The sequence below is a fragment of the Perca flavescens genome, chromosome 12, assembly GCF_004354835.1.
Source record: "Perca flavescens isolate YP-PL-M2 chromosome 12, PFLA_1.0, whole genome shotgun sequence".
NCBI classification, from domain to species: Eukaryota; Metazoa; Chordata; class Actinopteri; order Perciformes; family Percidae; genus Perca; species Perca flavescens.
In genome coordinates, this window is record NC_041342.1 from 155,538 (window position 1) to 180,650 (window position 25,113).

The 25,113-nt window shown below is 39.5% G+C and overlaps 1 protein-coding gene across 2 annotated transcripts in view; it reads left to right on the forward strand.

Annotated features, from left to right (window-relative positions):
- The window catches only part of esyt2a (extended synaptotagmin-like protein 2a), a 105,135-nt gene that overhangs the window by 18,411 nt on the left and 61,611 nt on the right, over positions 1-25,113 (forward strand). For both annotated transcript variants that reach the window (XM_028592643.1, XM_028592644.1), the window contains exons 3-7: positions 8,474-8,515; positions 14,192-14,326; positions 15,781-15,857; positions 16,496-16,568; positions 23,497-23,586. In XM_028592643.1, the coding sequence (XP_028448444.1) occupies positions 8,474-8,515; positions 14,192-14,326; positions 15,781-15,857; positions 16,496-16,568; positions 23,497-23,586 (417 nt within the window). The remainder of the gene's footprint in view (positions 1-8,473; positions 8,516-14,191; positions 14,327-15,780; positions 15,858-16,495; positions 16,569-23,496; positions 23,587-25,113) is intronic.

The window sequence follows — 25,113 nt, forward strand, 5'->3', positions numbered from 1 at the left end:
AGTGCCAAAGGAGTGGCAGACTGGGGTGGTGGTTCCCCTTTTTAAAAAGCCAATCACAGGGGTATCACACTTCTCAACCTCCCTGGTCTACTCCAAAGTGCTGGAAAGGAGGATTCGGCCGATAGTCGAACCTCGGGTTGAAGAGGAACAATGCGGATTCCGTCCTGGTCGTAGAACAACGGACCAGCTCTTCACTCTCGCAAGGATCCTGGAGGGAGCCTGGGAGTATGCCCAACCGGTCTACATGTGTTTTGTGGATCTGGAAAAGGCATATGACCGGGACCCCGGGAGATACTGTGGGAGGTGCTGCGGGAGTATGGGGTGAGGGGGTCCCTTCTCAGGGCCATCCAATCTCTGTACGACCAAAGTGAGAGCTGTGTCCGGGTTCTCAGCAGTAAGTCAGACTTGTTCAGGTGAGGGTTTGCCTCCGCCAGGGCTGCGCTTTGTCACCAATCCTGTTTGTAATAATTATGGACAGGATATCAAGGCGTAGTCGGGATGGGGAGGGGTTGCAGTTCGGTGGGCTGGGGATCTCATCGCTGCTCTTTGCAGATGATGTGGTCCTGGTGGCATCATCAGCCTGTGACCTTCAGCACTCACTGGATCGGTTCGCAGCCGAGTGCGAAGCGGCTGGGATGAGGATCAGCACCTCTAAATCTGAGGCTATGGTTCTCTGCAGGAAACCGATTGAATGCCTCCTCCTGGTGGGGAATGAGTCCTTACCCCAAGTGAAGGAGTTAAAGTACCTTGGGTTTTGTTCGCGAGTGAGGGGACAATGGAGCGGGAGATTGGTCGGAGAATCGGTGCAGCGGGTGCAGTATTACATTCAATCTATCGCACTGTTGTGACAAAAAGAGAGCTGAGCCAGAAGGCAAAGCTCTCCATCTACCGGTCAGTTTTTGTTCCTACCCTCACCTATGGTCATGAAGGCTGGGTCATGACTGAAAGAACGAGATCCAGGGTACAAGCGGCCGAAATGGGTTTCCTCAGGAGGGTGGCTGGCATCTCCCTTAGAGATAGGGTGAGAAGCTCAGTCATCCGTGAGGAGCTCGGAGTAGAGCCGCTGCTCCTTTGCGTCGTAAGGAGCCAGTTGAGGTGGTTCGGGCATCTGGTAAGGATGCACCCTGGGCGCCTCCCTAGGGAGGTGTTTCAGGCACGTCCAGCTGGGAGGAGGCCTCGGGGAAGACCCAGGACTAGGTGGAGGGATTATATCTTCAACCTGGCCTGGGAACGCCTCGGGATCCCCCAGTCGGAGCTGGTTAATGTGGCTCGGGAAAGGGAAGTTTGGGGTCCCCTGCTGGAGCTGCTCCCTTTGCGACCCTATACCGGATAAGCGGACGAAGATGGATGGATGGATGGATGGATAAACATAATAAAGACACCTGGACTTGGTCAAGACCAAAAGCCATATTTGGCAAGACCAAGACCAGTCCATGTCCATAGAAAAACTGTCTCAAGTACAGCCCTGTAATACCATAGTTAAAATATTATAGTTCACCTACTGTCAGCAAAAATGGTTTGCCTTGGTTTGTGCTCTCTGGAAGAGAAAAGCCCACTCCCCGGTCCGCAGGCTCCCCAGAATGTCATTTTTCAGCTTGTCTTTTTTGGTCTGTACAACTTTCGGCGGGGGCAAATGAGTTACTTGCTGTGCACGAAACAGCATCTCGAATGCAGACGGAGTCGGGATACTTTGAGCCGTGACAGATTCTGGCTCGGGGGCACACTTCAGTGCTAAATACTAGGGGTGGTACGGTTCATGAAAAAACACCCAAACTGCTCAGTTCGCTGGTCTCGGTTCGGAGCATGTGTGTACCGTTTGTCAGTACACTGTTAATGTGCACTAACCTCTTACTGCCGTAGTGCCCACTTTCGGCACCTATGTTAAAACACTTACTGGAAATGACGAGCGGGATGGGGGTGACAAACGCAACCCATAGCAGCTGATTGGACGATTGCGTCACATGGGTCTGGCTGGTCCCTAATTTCAAAACAGACTGTCATGGTGGCTCATTCAGAATACGATCTCATATTGTACTAAAATAGTTCACCGAAACATGTTTCTGAAAACATTTAAAGCGAGAAATAGGCCATGCAGTTGCTGAATCTGTCTTCGTTTCAGATCAACAAAGGTCAGTTTAAAAGATTTTCGTCAGATTTTGAGAGACACCGAGCCGACCGCTCCTCAAGTGGAGTGGGGTGCCGCTGCAGGTCACGTCACCTGCAGAAATGTCAGGTGGGAGAGAGGCTGCCCAGAGCTGGAGGATGCTCCAGCGTCGTTTATAGTCTGGTGTGTGGAAACATTTTGGATTTCATGTTACCTATTATGAAATAAAACAATATAGAACTGCCACTGTGTGCATGTTTTCTGCAACATGCATCCAATATGCTAATTTTAGCTATATGCTGAAGTATATTCTGGAGTGTTAAAGATTAAAAGAAAAAATAACAAGAACCGTACAGAACCGAAAACCGTGACCCTAAAACCGTGATACGAACCGAACCGTGGGTTTTGTGAACCGTACCACCCCTACTAAATACCTGAACTGAAATAAAGACATGACGTCACTGACAAGCGAACCAAGCTGCTGCATGGGGGTCGACACCACATCGCTGGCGATGTCTGTCCATTTGTTAGCTCTGTCAACTTTGCCGGCTGCTTATACGAATGTACAAAGGCACTGTTTGACTTCTTGAAGCACGTTTTCAAATTATTTTAAACCCGATCTCACAATTTTGGTTGACACGCTAGTAATAATCGATACATTAATTATTAATGATGATGGACATCATCATTGTAAAAAGAATAACTCTTACTTACTCTCCTTCTACACATTACATATACTGTGCATATTGGGTTCTCACCACGTACTGGCTACTATTCAGAACACAACAAAAGTTACCAGTGCCTTTGTAAGTGACAACAACGATTGTTTTTGTGAACGACATAAATTGACCGGGTCGGTCGGAAACCGGAACCAAACAATTAATTTTGTTATGCCTAAACTACATTACATTATGTCCTCCTTCCATTTAGCACTCATTTTTATTCCTTTTAGTCTGTGTTTGTGTTGGCCTACTATTTTCTTCTCCCTTGTCCCCCTGCACTTGTGTAAAGCGTCATGGGTTTCTTCAAAAGTGCACTATTTTAATCTAGGATAATATTAAGTTGGTTGCTGCAACAACCTCTTGCTAATGCTTTGGCTCATGACCCAGTGACAGTGATACGTTACCTGGTTCAGCTCACGAGACCTCCAAAGTAGGCTAAGTCAACGTATGAACACTTAGGCTATTCTTTTATTCTAAATGAATGATTTTCTGTCTGAGCTAAACATTCATCGTGACTATATGACCTCCTGGTAACAGTAATGCAGTAATCTCCAGTGGGAAATACAGCACCGTAAAGAAAAGAGCTTTAGGACAGCAGGTGGTAAAAATACTACCGCTTTAGTCTGAAGGGGCCGCTAGAATCAATACAGACTGAAAGTTACATATATTAAGTTACATACACTTTTAAAGAAAGTAAGTATACATTATATAGAGCTATCTACCTAAAAAATCCCAAATCCATTATATGTAACCTTATGGTGTTCTCTCTGATGTTATCTGTTATATATTTATCAGTTTATGATTTAAATCACTTTTGAAATCTATTAAATGTGTTACATTTTCATGTCAGTTTCTAATTCACTCCACAGTGTAACTTTACATTTCTCTCTCTCTTTTCCTGTATTTAGTTGTCCTATCTAATAAAGGCCTAAAATGCCCCCCCAAAACCTTAAAAAAATAAATAAGTAGTTATTATTAAATGAAAGAAATAAACTAACTATATAACTGGTAATTCACAACTTTTTCATGTCAGTGTATACATATAGAAAAGGAAAAAAAAATAACCCTGTTAGATCTCTTAGCTTCACTAGCTCCGTTAGCTTAGCATGCTTACTCAGGCCCCCAGTGCTTGCTAGTAAGCAGCAGCCCAAATGATCTTGTGCTTGTGGTTTGTTTAGCCTATTTGTCTCACTTATTTTATATGATGAAGTAATTTGTAATAAACATATGTTGATACTATTTTTACCTGATCCATTATAGCATAGTCAGTTCTACTTTTTGGACAAGTAGAATTACGTTTCACTTGTCCATGCACAAAAGTCACTAGGCCGGGTAAAGATTTATCATTTTATACATTTGTTTGTTGCAGAATTCGAGCAAACCGTTGAAAGCATCCAAACTCTATCAACATTGATAAAATTCAGTTGAAATAGTAGAAACAAACGTGTCCCAAGAATAGATTTCCCATTCAACAAGAATAAAGGATCTCCAGACTCCATAGTACAAAGTTATACTTTGCATGCCGGTGTGCAGAAGTTAATATATTCAGATTCTAAGTGAATATTTTAATGTTTTTCATTACTTTCAGATTCCTATTCAATATTCTAAGTTACTAAGTCAATATATTGAGATATTGAGTCAGTATATTGAGATTGTAAGTCAATATTTTAAATGTTCTCATTACTTTGAGATTCTTTAGTTTATATTCTGAGATACTAAGTCAATGTTTTGACCAGAGGTAGTGGTGACTTGAACTTATACTATATCTAAAATAATTTTGTAGACATAACAATGGATTTTGCCGCTAAATGTTGGTGTTAATATTATTATTTTATTTATTTTTTTACAAAATTTCACTTTCTACCCGGCAGAGGCTGATTTACCAAGGGATCCTTTAAAAAGGTGTAAGTACTTTACAGTTGATTATTAGCTAATATTTAATCTGGCGGGTCACAGAGCTGAGGTTTTACAATAACTGAGGGACAAACGAGCAGCGGAGTAGTAACGCTACGAGGCAAAGAGCCAGTCGCTAAATGAGTCCGATTAACTTCATGCTTCATCCACACAAGCACACTGCTATCGCCACGAGTGACCGCTTTATTCGGCTCGTTTTCTGTGAACGATATTGCGAGAAGGTAACATTAAGGTGGAGTTAGCAAGCTAATGTTAGCCAACTAACACCGGCTGGCTCGCCGTGCTTTCATGCTGCATCGCTTCCAGAGAATGAGCTGAACAGCGGGCTGGGTCTGACGTTAGCGGCCTGCTGACCTGCTGCAGCTGGATCAGCTGCCGCGGATTGTGGGGAAAAAATGTAGTTGTTTCAAATCGGTAACATAGATGTAATGAATGGCACATAACGTGAAGTAACATGGCATTTTATTTTGTTTGAGTTTTAACTTGTCCAGTGGGGCAAGTACATTTCTCTTCCAGTTGCCCTACAAAAGAATCCACTTGTCCCAGACAAGTGGACAAGCCTAATGTCGAGACCTGGAGTTAATTTAAGATACAAGGTGTAGCATGTTGCCTTGAATAAGAGTTATCTCAACAGTACATGACTGAGAAGATTATTGTTGCGTGAACACTACAGGTATTAAATAACTTAAATAAATAAAAAATCTGGAGGGAGGTGAACAGTGGTTTACTTTTTTTATTTAATTTTTTTTATTTAAGTTATTTAATACCTGTAGTGTTCAGGCACCAATAATCTTCTCAGCCATGTACTGTTGAGATAACTATCTTATTCAATGATGATCCGTGATGTCCGTATAATAAAAATGGTATCTTACTAGACATTAGTCAAACAGTAATACATCAAAATTAATAGATAGATGTTTGGTTCCAGTAAATGCAAAACAGTGACATGAGGAAACACTCATACATAAACTATTTATTTATTTACTTACGTATTTAGAGACAAAAGCCTTTCTAGAAATTATTCAAATGCATTGTGTTTATGGCGCCATTCACATGTACTCAATTAGGGTTTATGTGGTTATGTAACAGGTCTGGCAAAGTCAACTCCCAGTCCTCTACAACAGCTTTGATACGGCTGCACTAACATCCTCTCAGGCAGTCCGTAGCTAAGTTTCCATCCACTTTTCAATCGAATTATTTGAAGTTTGGTAAAAAAACTCATGCGAATAAAGCTGGTGAAAGTGTGTTTCCATCAAACCGCTTTAAAGCGAATTAAAACCTGTGCGTAATGACGTCACATGCTGTTTTGCGATTAAATTGGTATATCAAATTGATTTGAGACATTTTAAGGTGTTTCCATTCATTTTTGCACTGAATCGCACAAGATTCAAGCGAACGTTTGCGAACAAAGTTTTGCTAGACAGTTGTTGTTGTTGTTGTTGTTAATATTAGAAGCCAAGCTATAAGCTCCGATGGGCCTTTGGCTGAGGATCTGATCCAGCTCATCAAAAAGGTGGAACTTGCCTTATATTTTCCCTCCGGCACCGCTGCGAGACAACTCTCTTTTTTGAGCCGTGATCGCTGTTTGAGCGCCTTCCATTTACTCTGCAGGACGTCCCACGGCTTGTCGTAAGGGACATTCTAAAACGCTTAACGTGAAAAAGCTTAACGTGGTTTAATGTATCTAAACAACGATCAATCATCACCAGATGTATCATGGTCATATCTTGTCATGAACACTTAAGCCTGTCAAAAAAACTAAATTGAAATCCAACGATTATAGAAGTTATCTCACGTTAATGTGTCAGATAACGTCCATAATATTTGGACATTGGGTTAGATTGGACCGTTTTTAAGTGGTTATGATGAGCAATATAGAAGAGGAATTTTTTGGTGATGATTGATCATTGTTTAGGTACATTAAACCACGTTAAGCTTTTTCACATTAGGACTTATAAAGCCAATGAGAACCGTGGAGAGTCAACCCCCAGCCGCTCCGCTGCCCTGAAGCAAAACGCTTTATGTCAGATAATGTCCATAATAATTGGACATTGGGTTAGATTATTTGACAGTTTTCCGTGGTTATGATGGGTAATATGAGAGAGAAATTTGGTGATGATTGATCATTGTTTTGGTACATTAAACCATGTTAAGCTTTTTCCTCGCCATACAGCCAGTGATGAAGAAAACATTAACGTGAGATAACTTCTATAATCGTTGGATTTTGATTTAGTTTTTTTGACAGGCGTAAGTGTTCATGACAAGATAGGACCATGATAAATCTGGTGATGATTGATTGTTGTTTAGATACATTAAACAACGTTAAGCTTTTTCACGTTAAGCATTTAATGTCCCTGTCGTAACCTTTTGTTGGTCATTTCCTTCGCGAGCTCCTGATAAATGATGGCGTTTCTTAGATTTATGCTATCTAAAATAGCTGTTATATTTTTCTGGTAAATTAAATTAAAAAAGTATCTCGTCTCCTCGTTTGTCCACTTACATCTGTTTTTGTTGACACCTGTCATGTGTGCAAACAGAGCGGAAATACTGGGCGGAAATGAACTGAAACTTCTTCTTTGTTTTATTGCGGGTTGCCACCATAAAATGACCTAAAACTTAATCGCAATTCATTATTTATTCTGCAAATAACGTTTCCATCAGCGTTTATCACATAAGCCGTATATCGATCAAGAGAAAATCCGATGAGACCAAGCGTATTTTATTTGAGTCGATATTCATGAAATTCAATCTTATTTTACTGTTTCCATAAGGCATTTTTCATTCGATATCACCTAATTCGGATAAAAACGGGTTGATAGAAACATAGCTAGTGTTAGCATTTAGCTCAAAGTTTCACTGCCAGCATGGCTGTATACTCTTAGTTGTGTTAAAGATAATTGCAGTCTGGAGACTGTGGGTGACAAAAACTTTTTAGTTTTAGATGATTTTAAAATCTAAAATAAAACACCAAGCCAATATAGTTTTTCTTAAAAAAAACAACCAAACAAAGATCCATGGAACTGAATTCATACTGTTATCATATTTTTTGCCAGGTTCTTTGTAATCTCCAAATATGAGTTGTAACTGCAAAGTGTCTTAGAGTGTTGCTGGATGTTGCAGTGTTGTCAAAGGGAGGGGGTGCTCTGCCAAAGAGTACTGGCGTTTGATAGGGGAGACCGATACATAATACAAAGAGGATGGAATGTGTTGAGCCATCTGTTGTAATTAGAACTGTATCAGAAATGTTCACCTTTATTAGATATTAGTTACATTTTACTTGGTTCTACAGATATAAGTCTATTTATTGATATAAATGGGCTGGAACATGACTTATTATTATGTTGTTTTACATGCTTTATTTTTGGTAGGTCATCTCAATAAAGGAAAGGATGCTACATAGTGATTTCAAGTACAGCACTATTTTTGCTGATCTCTGTTAAATAGGCGGTCTCAATTTGTAAAATCCCCCTGAATGTGTAAAACATATCCCATTGCTCTTTGAATTGTGAGGCAATTTGGCTTTTTAACAGTGTAGATTGTAGTAATTTTAGTCAACTGCAGCACCTCACAACTTAAGTCACATTACACCATGATGTAAATCACAGGAAAAAAGATAAAAACAAAGCAACAGAAATGTGACCTAATTTGAACTATTGACTGCATTGATAGCAATTCTCTATGGATACAAATCCCAATTCTCTTTTTAATCTTGCCTTTCTATCTCTTATTTCAGGTCCATTATCCAGATGTGGAGAGAGTGGAGTGGCTGAATAAGGTACACACACACACACACACACACACACACACACACACACACACACACACAAACTGTATCTCTCTCTCCTCTAACCCACTGGTTTGCTCTGCATCAGCTGCTGTAAACCTGTTAGGTAGCAGAAGCACCCAGGTAGTGGTATATAAATAGGATCTGAATGTGGAGCTCTGCTGGACCCTGACCCAGAGAGAGAGAGAGAGAGAGAGGGAGGTATAGAGATGTATGGAGAGGAGTGGAAGCACACTTACTGTAAATGTTTACTTCCAGTAAGAAGGTAATGGATGTAGATGGACAGGAAAATAGCTTTTAATATCCAAACATGACATAGTGGTTTTAAAGTTGTATTGGACTTTTATCGTTTGTTTACACCGCCCAGTCTGATTTAAAGGGGCAATAAGAAAGATGTATGCCCCTTCAAAGCACAGAATTGCCATGATTCTTCTGTGAGGGTGATAACTCCAGCTGACTGTCATTTTATACTGCTCACCAAATGAAGATGAAGTACAGTGAGCAACCACAATGGCTTTAAAGGCTGACTATTTTCTTTCTTCTTTTTTCAGTGTTTACTTTTAATCCTGCAGTTACCTTTTTTTACACAAGCCCTCAAACCGTTGTTTATTTTATTTTATTTTATATTTTTTATTTAAGGGTTGGTTGAGATAAGATAAAATAAGATATTTTATTCATCCTGAGGAAAATTGATGTTCAGGAGTTGCAATACAAAGTGGGAAAGAGTGCAAATATATAGAAAGCAAATGAACAAAATATAAACAAACAGGTGCAAAAACTAATGCACACAATGCCAGCTAAATACACTGATTATTTTTTTATTTTATTTATTTATTTATTTATTCACAGTACCACTTGAAACATTACAATAATACAGCTGGGGGGGATACAAGATTAATTGGGTAGAGTGAATGGGTCCCCCAAAGAAACTAGAAAAGCTTATAGGTGGGGGCCCATGATTCAATAAAAAGTAGTGGTACAAACTATAGAATACACAATTACCACAAATGATGATGACCAATTGCACGCGAGAGGCGCACCAGTACGTATAACATTACATACACATACAATCATACATATACATCCCAGTAGTCCATGAAAAAAACAGTTTTATATTAGATGTAGGTTAATAAGAAATATTTTTTTAGTTGTCTTTTAAAGTTCTAAAGTAAAGAGATAAAGGGCAACACCTTGAGGACATCATCAATCAATTCAATTCAATTCAATTTTATTTATAGTATCAAATCATAACCGAGTTATCTCGAGATACTTTACAGATAGAGTAGGTCTAGACCACACTATAATTTACAATTTACAAAGCCCCAACAATTACAGTAATTCCCTCAAGAGCAAGCATTATAAATGGCTATTGCGACAGTGGCGAGGAAAAGAAAAACTCCCTCTTGGGAAGAAACCTCGGCAGACCCAGACTCTTGGTAGGCGGTGTCTGACGGGGCCGGTTGGGGGTGTGAAGGCGATAATAGTCGCATTGAAGATAGTGGAACAGTGACTTTGAAGGTAGTCGTTGTAGTTCATGTCACAGCAGGACGTTGCGGGATGAAACGTGGTGCTGCAGAGCACGGGTGGGTGCAGCAGACGCAGCAGGACGCGGCCGGGCGTTGAAGGGAATCAGAAGAAACATAAGGACTCCGGGGAGTAAACTCCCCAGAGCTAGGTTAGTAACAAGCAGTTCTGGGACAGGATGCATACAAAAGGAAACAAATGAAAACATTGATGAGAGGCTGTACTGACCTGCCCCCCTCAACTCACACTATATTATTGATTATATGATCAATAAATCTGATGACTACGAAGAGAAGCAGGTGGGCCGGGTTAGGCGGACGCTGCAACTCCTCACTCCACCATAGACCCATATCTAACCTAACTATAAGCTTTATCAAAGAGGAGAGTTTTCAGTTTACTCTTAAATGAGGCAATAGTGTCTGCCCCCCTAACCCAGACTGGGAGCTGGTTCCACAGGAAAGGAGCCTGGTAGCTGAAGGCTCTGGCTCCCATTCTACTTTTGGAGACTCTAGGAACCACAAGTAACTCTGCATTCTGGGAGCGGAGTGCTCTAGCGGGACAATAAGGTACTAAGAGCTGTTCTAGATAGGATGGTGCTTGACCATTTAGGGCTTTGTAGGTCAGGAGAACCAAAGGAAACCAATGCAGAGAAGCTAAAACAGGAGAAATATGATCTCTTTTCTTAGTTCTCGTCAGAACACGTGCTGCAGCATTCTGGATCAGCTGGAGAGTCTTAAGGGACTTATTTGAGCAACCTGACAGTAGGGAATTACAATAGTCCAGCCTGGAAGTAACGAATGCATGGACCAGTTTTTCAGCATCGTTTTGAGACAGGATATTCCTAATTTTGGCAATGTTACGAAGATGAAAAAAGGCTGTTCTTGATGATTGTTTTAGATGGGCGTTAAAGGATATATCCTGATCAAAAATAACTCCTAGATTTCTGACAGTAGTGCTGGAGGCCAGGACAACACCATCCAGAGTAGCTATATCTGTAGATAATGAAGTTCGGAGGTGTTTAGGGCCCAGCACAATAACTTCAGTTTTGTTACAGTTTAACATCAGAAAATTATAGGTCATCCAGGATTTTATATCTTTAATACATGCTTGAAGTGTAGCTAACTGACTTGTTTTATCTGGTTTGATTGACAAGTATAATTGGGTGTTGTCCGCATAGCAGTGATAGTTAATTGAGTGTTTCCTAATGATATTACCAAGAGGAAGCATATATAAGGAGAACAAAACTGGTCCAAGCACCAAGCCCTGTGGAACGCCATGCATAACCCTCGCGTACTTAGAGGATTTATCATTAACATTAACAAATTGAGATCAATCAGAAAAATAAGACTTAAACCAGCTTAGTGCAATTCCTTTAATTCCAACTAAGTGTTCCAATCTCTGTAACAGGATTGTATGGTCAATAGTGTCAAATGCAGCACTAAGATCTAATAAAACAAGTATGGACACAAGTCCTTTGTCTGCAGCAGTTAGAACGTCGTTAGTAATTTCAATCCCGTTCCAAATCTTCCAAATTAGACACAGGTCATACATATTATACCCATTTTTACTTTACTGTACTCCTTTACAATAAACTACTATAGTCAGCGACTTCTTGCGGCAAGTAACAACTTTTAAAAATGTGAAATTATTTCTAGGTGAAAATAAGTTTGCTCCTTTAAAAAAAAAAAAAGGAATCTGTGTGTTTTTGAGTAATAAAAGTTTGTGTTTGTGTTGCATCCTTCTATTTGATAGATGTGACTAGTGTCGGTTTTTTAGTAGTCTCATATAGCCAGCTCTATTGCCACGGCGCTGAGGAGTAAGGTCTGGCTACGCCACATACATTCTGGGATAGAAAAAAAACAGGGTGGTTGCCATTTCTTTAAACTAATCATAATAGTCTTGGGCGGTCGCTAAGCTCCAGACGCAGCGATGGTGGCTCTGCTAAATAGTCTCAGGAAGGAACTTGTTTTGGTGGAACATTTGCACCCTGCTAAAGAACACTCCACATCCAATATTAAATGTGTGTACTTTGTCATCAGCAATCCCACCAATTGGTCTCAAAACCTTAGAGAGGAAATTAACTAAACATATTCTTTGTAAATCTTTACAATCATTCCCTGAAAGAACCAAGCAGGCCTTTCTTCCTGCACCATCCAAATTTTCTTCAAAAGTTGCCATTGTCAGCGTGTAGCTCGCTACTCGAAAGCTGTTGTTGTTTCCCGAAGAGAACAGAGTTTGAGAATAGCAACACCCATAGGCAAGGAAGGAGAGGGACATACTTCCTTTTTTAGTTACAGTTGACTGTAAAGGATCATTGATGCTTTATTTTCACACATGTACAACAGCATAAAGCCAAATAATAAAAATAAAACCGATGTGACAGAAGAGGTCAAGAAGCAATAGGCTTATATACAATGGACCTGTCCTCAATTTAAGTGAAAAAAGGCAAACAATAATTAACCAACAGATACTACATGATTCAGCAAAAGTTTAAGAAATTAGATGACCATAAGAACAACAAAATAAACAGTTTACTAAATCAGCAGACCATAATCATAAAAAGTACAGATATAAAAAAGAAAGAATTCAATATAATGAAAAATGATTTAGACATTATGAAGTAAACTTATTTAAAATAAAAGTCCTATGCTGAAATATAAACTATGTTGTATAATGTTCACCATGTTCCCTAACAAAGTGTAGTGTGTTAGCCTGATACCATTAGCTAATTAGTACTTAAAATAAAATAAAGTATAGTACCGTTGAGACTGATGTCATACATTTTGCAGGTATTTGGTACATTAAAGGGACATACAGTACAAAACACATAACACAACACATCGTTAAAAAGTATACACTATACAATAGTGCATATGGGCAGATTAGCAGCAAATAGCATAGATTGCACAAATAGCATTTACTTGCCTTACACCAGTCCTGAAGTACTGTGACCTGCCTAAAGTAAGGCTCCGCATGACTGCGAGACCAACAAGAGCCAAGATGCACGGTGGCCCAATGGTTAGCACTGGCCTCACAGCAACAAGGTCGTACTGGGCCATTTGGTTGGCATGTTCTCCCCATGTCTGTGTGGGTTTTCCCCAGTTGCCCAGATCTTAATTAATTAATTAATTAATATTATCATTGCCACCTTGGCATTACTGCTGTGGAGTAAGCCATAGTAACCCAGCCTTATTGCACAACTTTCTAAATTGTGCCATTTAAAATAATATCAGACATGCTGTCTTCCCCATTTATCATGTTTGCTGAGTTTTCTGTGCTTGGGAATGTTTACTTTTTTTTTTACAGTTTATCCACTTCAAGCAAACTGAAGCAGCACAACTGCTTTGCATTTAACTTTTTGCACAGTTTGAAAGAACCACAGCAAACCACAAAGTGTTTACCAATGCTTAACAGTGCTCATGTGAATTTGTCTGTCAGTCAGTATCCTTCCAGTCATAAGTCCCTTTTTTCTGAACAGCTGATGGACCACACCCCTAAAAGAGCATGTTAGGTGAACATTCCTGACTGTTTGCTCAACACACTTTCATGCCGTCTTCTCTCTCAGACGTAAAGATTCCAGTGTTACTGGGTTACTGAACAGCAGAGGATAGACAGAGGAATGTACAGCCCTCACAGTGCCAGTATGTGGCTGTGGCACATTAACAGATACTTTAATAATTCCCATTATTTTCCTCCCGAGTTTATTAATGTAACATTATTCATGCAAAAGATAATATGGCTCAGTTTGGTTTGTGTTGCAGAAGTCTGTCTACATGCACTTATTGAGTGTCTGTCCAATGTTAATCATTTGAACTACATTAATATATTGCAACATAAATCTCTAATGTCTCCAAACACTCCAGATCATTCACTGTCTTTTAAATAAAAAGAGAACATAGAACTTCCTCTTCAGGATGGAGTGTATTGAAAGTGCACTAGTATGCAATAAAACAGCCTTCTCCAATGGTTGCAATGCAGGTGTATCAACTACTGTAACATTGTTCCCAAGAATGTGGCACCTGAAACCGGTCGTAGCTCCAACATGGCATCGACTGTATGGGATTTGGTCAATATATTTGTCTTATTCTCTCTCTCTCTCTCTCTCTCTCTCTCTCTCTCTCTCTCTCTATCTCTATCTATCAGACGGTGAAGCAGATGTGGCCGTTTATCTGCCAGTTTGTGGACAAGCTGTTCCGAGAGACCATCGAGCCGGCTGTGAAGGGTGCTAACCCTCATCTCAGCTCTTTCTGCTTCACCAAGATCGACATGGGCGACAAGGTGCCCAGATAACAACACAAAGACTGTCAGGATGATATTTACTTTTACTAGAGCTATTACATATTATACTTCTCTGTTTAAAGCACTTTTTTCCAAGTGGAAAGAATAAAAGCAAACAAAGAAATATGAAATATTGTAGTACAATTTGGAAAATCTGTCTTAGAAATATCTAAAAAGTATTGAGTTATTTTGGTAAATGTGCTAAAGGCATGCCCTATCTCACAATGTTAAAGGGTAACTTAGTCTTGATGGGGAACAACAATCGGTCATTCTACAACAATAGTGCCAACAGTTGGTCCAGTATTAAGAGATAACGCTGTGATCAGCAGACACGAACCGGGCTGCAATGTAATCCTATGAGGGCAAATGTGCATCGTCAATTACATCCACTAAAACTGCAGTTTTTGCCACATACGGGCTCAGATTGTTGTTATAAGATTCTGACAATATTATGGAAATTATTCTTACACAGACATTTTTTTAAAAAGAGTAAAATCCTCTTTGTTTAACCAGAAACAGCTCTGAAGTTGCTAGCGCTAAACCCACCAGACCCCATTTAAAAAAGCAATACTTTCAGTGTGTATAGAGGCAACATATTTTCACATGTAAATCGGTAAACTATGTGTTAGTATGTAACTGAAGTTGTCATTGTTGGAAAGACGAACCAGAACGTTTTATTTTGTGTCTCTTTGAATGAAGCGTATTTTAGATGATAAAATTACTGTTTTTTTGTGGCTTCAGTGATCGCAATTCAGGATGTTTTTATGTTTAAAAAAGGATCTTAATCTTTAACATAAGCCTCGTTAGAAGTCCTATCCATAATGTTGTCAGACACTTAAAGTAATAATCTGAGCCTGTCATTGGCAAAACAAGCACTTTTGTGGACGTAAATAAAAAAAAGAAATAGTTTGTGTATAAGCCCGTAATGCGGATCTACTCCAGATATGATGGGTTCTTCCTCAGCCCTTACACCCTCCTACCAACTTTCAAGAAAAAAGTTCTTCCGTTATCCTGCTGGAAGACCAACAACCAAACAGACAAACCAAACCAAAAACAGAACCTCCTTGTCGGAGGTAATTACCAGTACGCTTCTTTAATACAACTACTTATAGCTCATTTTAAAGTGTAGGTTTTCAGGTCTTTTATTGCTGTGTTTCTATTTTTGTCTAGTTTGTTGCTGTTGAACCTCCGTCTCAATTTTAGAACAGGACAGCATCAAAGTGAATCCAAGCTGTTTTTCTGTTATGAAAAGCATTCCTCTTCTTTTTGTCCCAAAATGTCTTTTGTTTGTCTTCTCTTGCTTAAGCCGCATACTGAGTTATGTTTTGCTGACAAATCCAAAGCACAGCATCATAATAACCAGCAGATCTGAAAGTTTTCAATCTAGAGTCTGGTCAGATTTATGCGAGGGATTTGCTCACTTGCAACCGTTTGTCTTATCTGTTTTTCTGCAGCCACTGAGAGTGAACGGGGTCAAAGTTTACACAGAGAATGTGGACAAGAGGCAGGTCATCATGGACATGGAGATCAGGTACACAGTCAATATACTTTAAAATGTTTTTTTACAGAAGCATGTCTGTTGTTGTATTTTGGTATGTTTTTATGTCTGTCTACTGTCTGTACATGAAGCTTTTTGTTCTGCTGCCCATCTTGAACAGTTCTCGCTGGCAGAATAATGTTATCAACGGGACCTCTCTGGTTAAAGAAAAGATGAATAAAAACCTCTTGCACCTCTTGGTTTTACCATTGATCACATAGTTTCTAAAAGGACAAGGCTGGTGATATTCCATATTTTTCTTATTGTCAACAATCCCCATGAAAAGAACAAAACCAACAATGACTTGATGCCACTACCAAGCAGTGAATGTCACTATTTACTCCTGTTTGAGTCATGTTTCTTAAAATTACAGTGCTCAGCTATTAGGAAGTTACTGAGCCTTTCTTAAATTGGAAACAAACTTAAAGATTTGCGTTTTCAGTCGTCACCAGTGAGCCACTACTGATGAAACCAGCCTTTTCCTTTTTAATAATGAAAAATGTGTGCTCCAGATAAATACAAAGGCAAAACATGAAAACAAAAATGTATGTTATATCTATGTATTCCCTTCTTTGTTCCCTCGCTTTCACATTATAACATTATTCCTCTTATTGCATTCTTCTTCCTTGTAGTTTTGTCGGCAATACAGAGATTGATGTGGACATCAAGAAATACTATTGCAGAGCTGGAATTAAAAGTATACAGGTATGACTGCAGTGTGGAATGCACAATATTAAGTGCTAATTGTAACTTTAATGCAATGTCACGATGCACTTCTGTTAGCTAGGGTCACATAGAGCAAAGAATACAAACGGTACCAGCTCCAACATGTTGCATCATTAGTGCTGGAGTCCATTAATTAAATATACGTTCAGCCGAATATGAATGGTTAACTATTCTGAGAATTCATAATTTCAAATCCATTTCAAGTTCTTCAGGCAACTATAGCAAATATTATCTTGTTTAAGCTTCTCAAATGTGAGATTTTGCTGTTTTCTCTGCTTCATATTGTTGTACATTATACAACGCCGTCTCAGGTAGTGCATCTGAATCTCATTGTGTGTATAATGCGATGACAATAAGGGAATCTTATCTTATTTATTATCATTGGGCTGTTGGTTGCACGAGACAAGTAATATGAAGACTGACAATTGAGTTCATGGAACTTGTGATGGACACATTTTGTAAACAAAGAAAAGCCATCAACAGGGACACACTGAACGTATATTGGGCCGATACGGACTCCAATAGCTGGATCATTCAATCGTATCGATGACAATGGGGCCGATCTCTTTAAATTCAATTCTATGTTTATATACCTTTATACATTATATACTGGAATTTTAATTTAAAGTTTTGACCAATTTGTTGCTGCATTGAGAAGGTCACTTCCACACAGAGAAGAACAAAATGCATTGATTAAACAGTGGTTAGGGATTGATACTTGGCCCAGGTATCTCACATCGGTCAATTCCTAATTTAATATATTATAATAATAATAATAATAATTTATATTCCTAATAATTTCTGATTTACTGAAAATAACTGTTTAGTTAGTAGTTTTGATTACTCAATTAATTGAATCTTTATTCTCCACAATGTCAAATAAAGAGTGCTCAAATTACTTTATTTGTCCGACCAACAGTTCAAAACTTGAAGATATTAAGTTATTAATGATATAAAAGAAAAGAGCAGCAAATCCTTTAGATGCTGGAACCAGTGAATCTGTAGAAAGTTTCCATGATAAATAATTTTAAATGAGCAGTTTTTTCACATAGTATGTTCAAGTCAATTCAGTGCAATTATTCACCAAATATTTAAACTTGACCCACATGAACAAGCATATTAATATAATTTTAGAGGATAAAAAGAGACCGAATTAATTTTATATAGTATTCTGTATATTCTGTATATTCCTTTGACTGTGACCACCATATTAATTCCTGACCTGCCCCGAGACACTTTTACATCATGTGTTGACACAGCACTGATAAAGGAAACGTTATCTACTTGGCTGTTTGCAGAAGATCAGGCCATATTTGCTGTTGCTGAGAAAGTGAGTGGAGAGAAGAGTGGGAAAGATTTACATAGCGAAATAGGGTTAGGGTTTGGGGGGGGGGGGTTACTCTGTACTACATTTAATATTATTAAAATGTAATTCATATTCAATTTAAATAATAATATATAATTAATAAATGATCTATATCTATGTGTCTATCTGCCACATGGCGAGTAAATGTTTGTACCAAAATAGTTCTGTTTTTCAGTCTTCATTTTGGTGAAGGTGCAGCTACTTTCTTCTGCTCCTCTGCTATCTGCAGGTCGGAGCTTTGCGGGGGCAGGCCGACACATACACACACGCACACACACAAACACACACACACTGGCGCGCACACAAACACACACAAACACTGGCACACACTCCAGACGCCAGCCACCACGTCACTTCTGTTTACTGATAGCTAGCATTTGCCTCAGGCTAATTAATTAGGTATTAAGGTGCGATTTTCTTCTTTTTTTTTTTTTTTTTTTTTTTGGCAACCAGCCTTCCAAAAGAAAGCACAATGAAATTAAATGTTAACCAATCATTAACTATTGACCAACAAGCAGGAAACGGAGTCTCAGTTCACCTGTCTAGGAGGCTCTGACACCCTTTCTGCACTCCGTGTCCTCGAACAGCTGTAGGCTTGTACCGGTTAATGTTTTGTGCATTGTCGGACACATGCAGCCACTTTCCTGAAACCGCTTGCGAGACTGACACAAGTCCACAGCGACGTGTATGTCCAAGCCTGTCTCCACTGCCCCCACCTGCAGGTTGTCAACTGTGTGGTTTGAAATGAAAAGAAGAAAACAGGACGTCGAGTAACATGGCGGATATCACTCAAATACATTTTATTTTTTATTTTTGACGACGTAGTGAAGGCGCCAGGCGCGGCAGGCGCGGCAGGCGTGGCAGGCGCGGCTTGCTTAGGTGGCCGCCTTAACTGCAAAGTGCTGAGGGAAACCCTGAGCTTATCAGGAATGATGAGTCACACTCAAAGAAGGTCTTTAGGTGTTTTCTTCCCATATACTATCAGAGTACACTAACTCTCTCCTGTTTTGTCATGTCAGTTACTGAAAAGAGAGCTTCTTTCTTTTGTTTAATGAATGCTGACACAAATAATATTAAGTGATACAAATACTCTGATGCACATGATTTATAAAGCATCCCCCTTCAGGCAGCTGGGTGTTGGGAATAAACAAATTGCTATCCTCAATCTTTCCACTGCAGCCAGTTTGATAAGCAAAACGTTGGTATTTGATTACTCAGAGTGAGCTATGACCAAATTTGGTGCTGCAGACAGGCAGGCTACATATCTGAGGTTTGAGTCACTGCAACCACTGAGAAGGCATGTACTTCATAAAAATCTCTGAGGGGAAACTATCACTTTTTTCTTAAGAATTATTCACTCGTATCTGTAATTTCATGTTCGGACCTGCCCCCACTGCTAAAAAGGAATCCTAAAGGAAACACTGTATAATCATCACTTTTTTGTTCGAGAGTTGATAATTGATTAAAATCCCAGATGATTTAAGCCCAGATCTTCTCTCCTTGTGACTCTTTGCACCACAAAGATTTTATTATGTCAGCATTTCAGTCTTATTATTATATTCACAGTCTTAGTGTTATCAGGGGAGAAAGCCAAACGTTTGGCCTTGTTCTTTTAAGAACTAGGCCAGTGTGTTGATTAGATTAAAGCACTGGGCATGCTTAGAGCATCAAAATAAAGACAAGTGACAGTAGTAGATCATAATACACAGATCACACTGTACATTATCTGCACAATACTGGTGTGATCCAACACAGGGAAAAGTGGGGTAATTCTCTGGTATTCTGGGTAATTTGGAGGCGTTTTTGTGAGGGGTTGGGGGGTTTGTACAGATTTCAATGTTTTTCTTCTTTCTTCTCTGCACAGACCCACAGGGACATTTATGTGTATCTTCAGAAAATCATAATATTAACCATAGTGAAAGTTGTCTATAAATCCCTCATGTGTAGGGTTGACTATAAGACATAAAGGCTTTTTTGGTTCCAACTCTTAGCACAGAGTTTCAACACTCATTCTCTAATCACTTTCTAATTTAAGTAAAAAGTTGGTAGGCAAAGTTTGTGAATTACTGCTTGTGTTTAAACAACATTCATACTTTTGATAAAATAAGACAAGAGTTTTGTAGAAAAACATTTATATTACCATATTAATATAACCTATTGTTTTTTCAAGGATTATTATTATTTTTCTGCTGCACAATTGCATTTTTGAGGGGCTTAGAATGCTTGGCACACATGGCATATCTGGCAAAAATGGCAAAGTTGTGACTTTATGGTGCACAAAAACTCAATATTTTGCAGCTATGTTCAAAATAGTAAATAGATTGATTTGATGTCTCATCTAGGCTTGGGCGTTGCATGGTAGCTCTATAGCCCCCCATATTGTTTTAGCATTTCACCACATTTTTGACGACCTTCATACACTCATAAACTCACCAAAGTTCGTGCATCTAATATAGACACTAGTTTTACATCAAAACCTGTGAGCATTACATACCGTGATTTTGTTTGTGTGTTTAGCAGGCTCCAAAGCGCCCCCTAATGCGTGGAAGGCCTTAATTCAGACATTTAACAGTTTTGCTGAAATTTGGTACAGACATTGCTCTCTTCATTTTGGATATATTTCCAAGTCAGCCATTTTTTATTTACTACTCCTAAACTACTCTTAGGTGGTTTATCAGATTTGTCTCATTTTTGGTTGGTATAATCCTCTGACTGATGTCACCTTAAATTACTATGGAATCTTTGATAGCTAGAACGATGATGTCATAGGTCATGTGACAACACAGCATTTCAGGCCCTTAATTCATACTTTGCACGTGACGTCACAACTACTGGCTGGCGGGCAAGAACATCATTCTATAACGTATATTTGTGTGAATTGAGTGAATTTGCTCAAGAATCAATTTGTTGGCTTTTAGCCTACTGTGAAATTTAACACAGGTGTCAGCAAAAGACCGGTTAAAACGAGACCGATAAGAAGAGGCGTTGCAACAATGTTTACAAATATACATCGTAACGCTGGCGGCACAGATTATGCAGACGCAGACTGCTACGATTGACTGACACACACGACACACACACATTGTTAAAATCATACACTGGACGCTTTATTAGTCTTTCTACATGGGTTTAGTTAATGATCGGGCTATAATAAGACCACGTCGGTTATGTAATCGCTGACAACCGGGACAATTTCATAGTGGTTGGTGTAAACCGGGATATTTTAGCGTCCTGACACAGCGTTTGTCGGGACTCAGGACTGTCCCGGTCAAACCGGACGTCTGGTCACCCTACATGATACATAGTCTATAGTGTTGGCAGAAGGTTTAAAAAAATAAACTACTTATCAAGCTGTCATTCGCCGGCAGGCAGGGTGTACGTATTTAGATGAAGACTTCATCACACAACGGAACAGATTAGCAAACGTTAGCAGTAGCTAGCTAGCTAGCTAACTAACTAACTAGTAACACTCACCTTTGCTTTGATTATGAAGATATTCCTGTTTTTCACCTCTCATACGACAGTGTTGTTAACCCATCCACTCTTGAAAAAAAGATAGCTATCTGTACTTTTGTAGGCTTTCATTTTTTGTGCGGTGTAAGGTGACGGATTCTCTATGAGATAGATGTAAACTCCAAATCTGGTAGAGACTTTGCCAGCTTCAAAGCAATGAAAACGGGGTGGTGTGTATGGATCACAAGTTCCCAGTGACATATGGTGTGACTTATGGTCTAAATAGTTGATTGATTGTAGTATTGGAAATCTGCAAGGCTGCAATTCCCGTGACTGGCCACTGTTCAGCGCCATTCTATTGACGTTTCTTGCCCGCCAGGTACCCATGGTAATGACGTCACTGCAAAGTATGAATAGGTACAGTATTAGCCTGGATGTCAGCTGAACTTAGCCCCGCCCACAACATTCGAAGTCTGGAAGTTCGGTCTGGACTCGCTCCGTTGAGGAGCAATTATTGCCCAAACAGGATCTGTTCGGACCAATCAAATTGTCGGACAGATGATCAACAGTAAAAGAATCAACCACGTCACCAAAGAACGCTTGGGTTGAATTTGTTTACAACAGGTGGCTGCCGCTGGAGAATTGAGATGTGTAGATTCCACAATCGCGTCTGTTACAGACGATATCGACAGCGCATTAATTTTAAAATCCTCAGCAGAGGAGCCTCAACAACTGCCTGAAAGCACGGTAGCGTTATGGTGGAGCGAGATAGAGAGTGAGTGAAGAGAGGGAGCGCCCAGCGGCGTTAGAACAAAGCCGTGAATCAGAGAAATAAAACGTGTTTTCGCCGATTCATCTCTAGAAATGCAACTGTAGCAAGCATGTCACTATCACTAACGTTATCCATATTCATATTTACACGCAAATGCTATATCTAGCATCAAAAAAGTCTAAAAGTCAGAAGTTAGAACGAATGCATTGTGCAAAGAGTGGTTGCTATGGAGACGATGCACAGTGTTGAGTTCTGTTGACAGTTGAGTTGAGTTCTGTTGCTCTGATTGGTTGTAGGTCTATCCAATGAATGCAGAGGCATTTTTTTTTCCTGGTTCGGTTGGAACACGCCCCATAATCACAGCCCAGTGGAGCGGTTTCAGACTCACATTCTGACTAGAATCTGAGTAGGACCACGTCAGGCTAATACAGTATGGGACTTTTGAAACTTCTCCTAGAGGTTTCAACAGATCCTTCTCAAATTTAGTTCTGCAACATGTCAAGACTTTTACGATGCCAAATTGCAAAGCTTTTGTGTTTTCGTAGAACGGTGTGGCGGCCATCTTTTACATTTCGCCATAACACAGGAATCCGTTATAACTTTACATTGTTCACTCTGCCTGAAACATCTACATGCCTACAATGAGTCATGGTCATAGTGCCACCTACTGGGAACAGGAGGTCAGCCTTATGTGACAAACATCATCAGATTTACATGAAATTTTCATATACAGCAATATAACCTATAATTAGCGTGTGTTCTCTAGCGCCAAATAGTGGACAGAGGAAGTGTTACAGGCAACCGGCATCCCGCCTGTACCCCCGACATGCTGTGAGGGGCAAGGGCTTGTTCATTGCTGCTTGCACTTTAATTGCTATTATTGTTGTATTATTTATTGTTCATTTTTAATTATTTTATTTTATTTATATTTTAATTATGGAGCTTGTCTTTATTTAGTGTTTCTACTGTAAAGCACTTTGTAACTTAGTTTTGAAAAGTGCAATAAAATTAAATTATTATTGTTATTACTCAAGATGCCCAAATCGAAAGACTCAATGTCAGATTTTGTTGTTGTCTTTTCTCACCTAGTTTGCCAACATCTATGACACTTCTGTAAAGCCTTGGTTGTTAACATTCCTCATCTCAAAAGTCTATAGTGCCCATCTCTAAATACATAGATGTCATGTAGTCTAATAGAACACTTCACTCAATAAAAAAAGACAGTGAACATGAATGGGTTCCGTTGTTATAATGAAATGTATACAGTAGATCCATCACTGTGACTGATCCATAATGTTTTTGTTTCCTCTGTCCAGCTTCATGGAACGATGAGAGTGGTGATGGAGCCTCTGCTGGGGGCCATGCCTTTGATCGGAGCCCTGTCCGTCTTTTTCCTCAAGAAACCAGTGAGTACCTTGTAATTCTGTCAACATATATTCTGAATTATAATACATATTAAAATTGTAAAACATTCAAACACGAAAATTTATATTTGAATATTGTGGGGGGCTGTCTGCCTCATGCGTTCTCGCTTGGTCCTGGGCTGCTGCTCCCTGTATCATTGATCCAAGCTGGTCTTTCACAGTTTATAGCAAGTAAGGGGGATTGTTGATGACGGTCTATCATATGGCTGGCACTACCCAAAGTAAACAAACAAAAGGATGAAAAAAAAGACACCACAAACACGAAAATGACTAACTGTAGATACAACTAGATTCAGGAATTTCTGTCTGTAAGGACCAACGCCAAAATCTTCAGACAAATTCAGGGAATTGCAAGAGACTTGTTGTTTCTGACCAAATTACAATCCGGCTACGTCATGCCTCCTGCTTAGGGCTGTGGCACTAAATGCATCAATGCAATACTGGCAGTGATGTGACACTACCGTGGTGGTGATGACATCATCATCGTCATCACGGCATTATTTATTTTATTATATTTTTTTTGCTGGTGAAAGTTACAGGAGTGCATATGTCATGTGATATGAAATGGAAACTGGTACAACCGGCATCCTGCTAGTACCCCTGATGTGCTGGGTACTAGCACACGATTATGGTTTTTTTTATATATATATATATATCTGTGTGTGTGTGTGTGTGTGTGTGTGTGTGTGTGTATATGTTTCAGCTGGTACTGTACAGTTGTACCAAACCACAGCATTCTCCACTTCCTGAACGCTGCCCAGCTCCCCAGCCCTTCTTTATCAGTGCATTCCTTCTCTCTGACTGCTGTCTTCCTTCCTTTGCCTTAGTACATTCTACCTTCCAGATATAGGCTTTGATACTGGTGCCTACATAAACAGAATCACCATCAAAAGCCTGAAACAGAGATGTGAGATTGTTCCTTCTCCAAAAATGTATTTTCAGTTTTCAGTCTGAGTAAGATGTTTTAGAAGAAGGAAGCATTAGTTACGTCAGCGGCAACACTCAAACTTTTAATGTATATGAATCAAGTAGAAGTCTGTGTGGAGGTGTGGAGATCTCAGGCAGGTCCTTGCTGACACACACACGATCACATAAAAATTATAAAACGTAGCTCAAATCAATCATCTGATTGGTTCCTGGCCGTGATATAATAACCATATACAATGGCTATGATTTGAAAGTAATTTGCACAAGAAGTATCTCTAAAAACAACAACAATAGACTAACCAGCGGATAGTGGTGCCACAGAGGGAATCTATTTATCTGCACACACACTGCCATGACACAGAGCTGGTTAAAATAGGCTAAGTATCCCTGTGTATGCTATATTTAGAATATAAAACTGTTTTAACTTGCTGTCACACAGAACGTTTGACGTTATCTATGCTCTCTTCAAAGCTACCTGTCTCCATTGATAAGAATAGCAAGTTTACCTTGCAAAAAATGGAGATGCTTTTCTATGCTGCCTCCATCGATCAATTCTTTGTCTGCTGCTGTCTTGATCAGTTA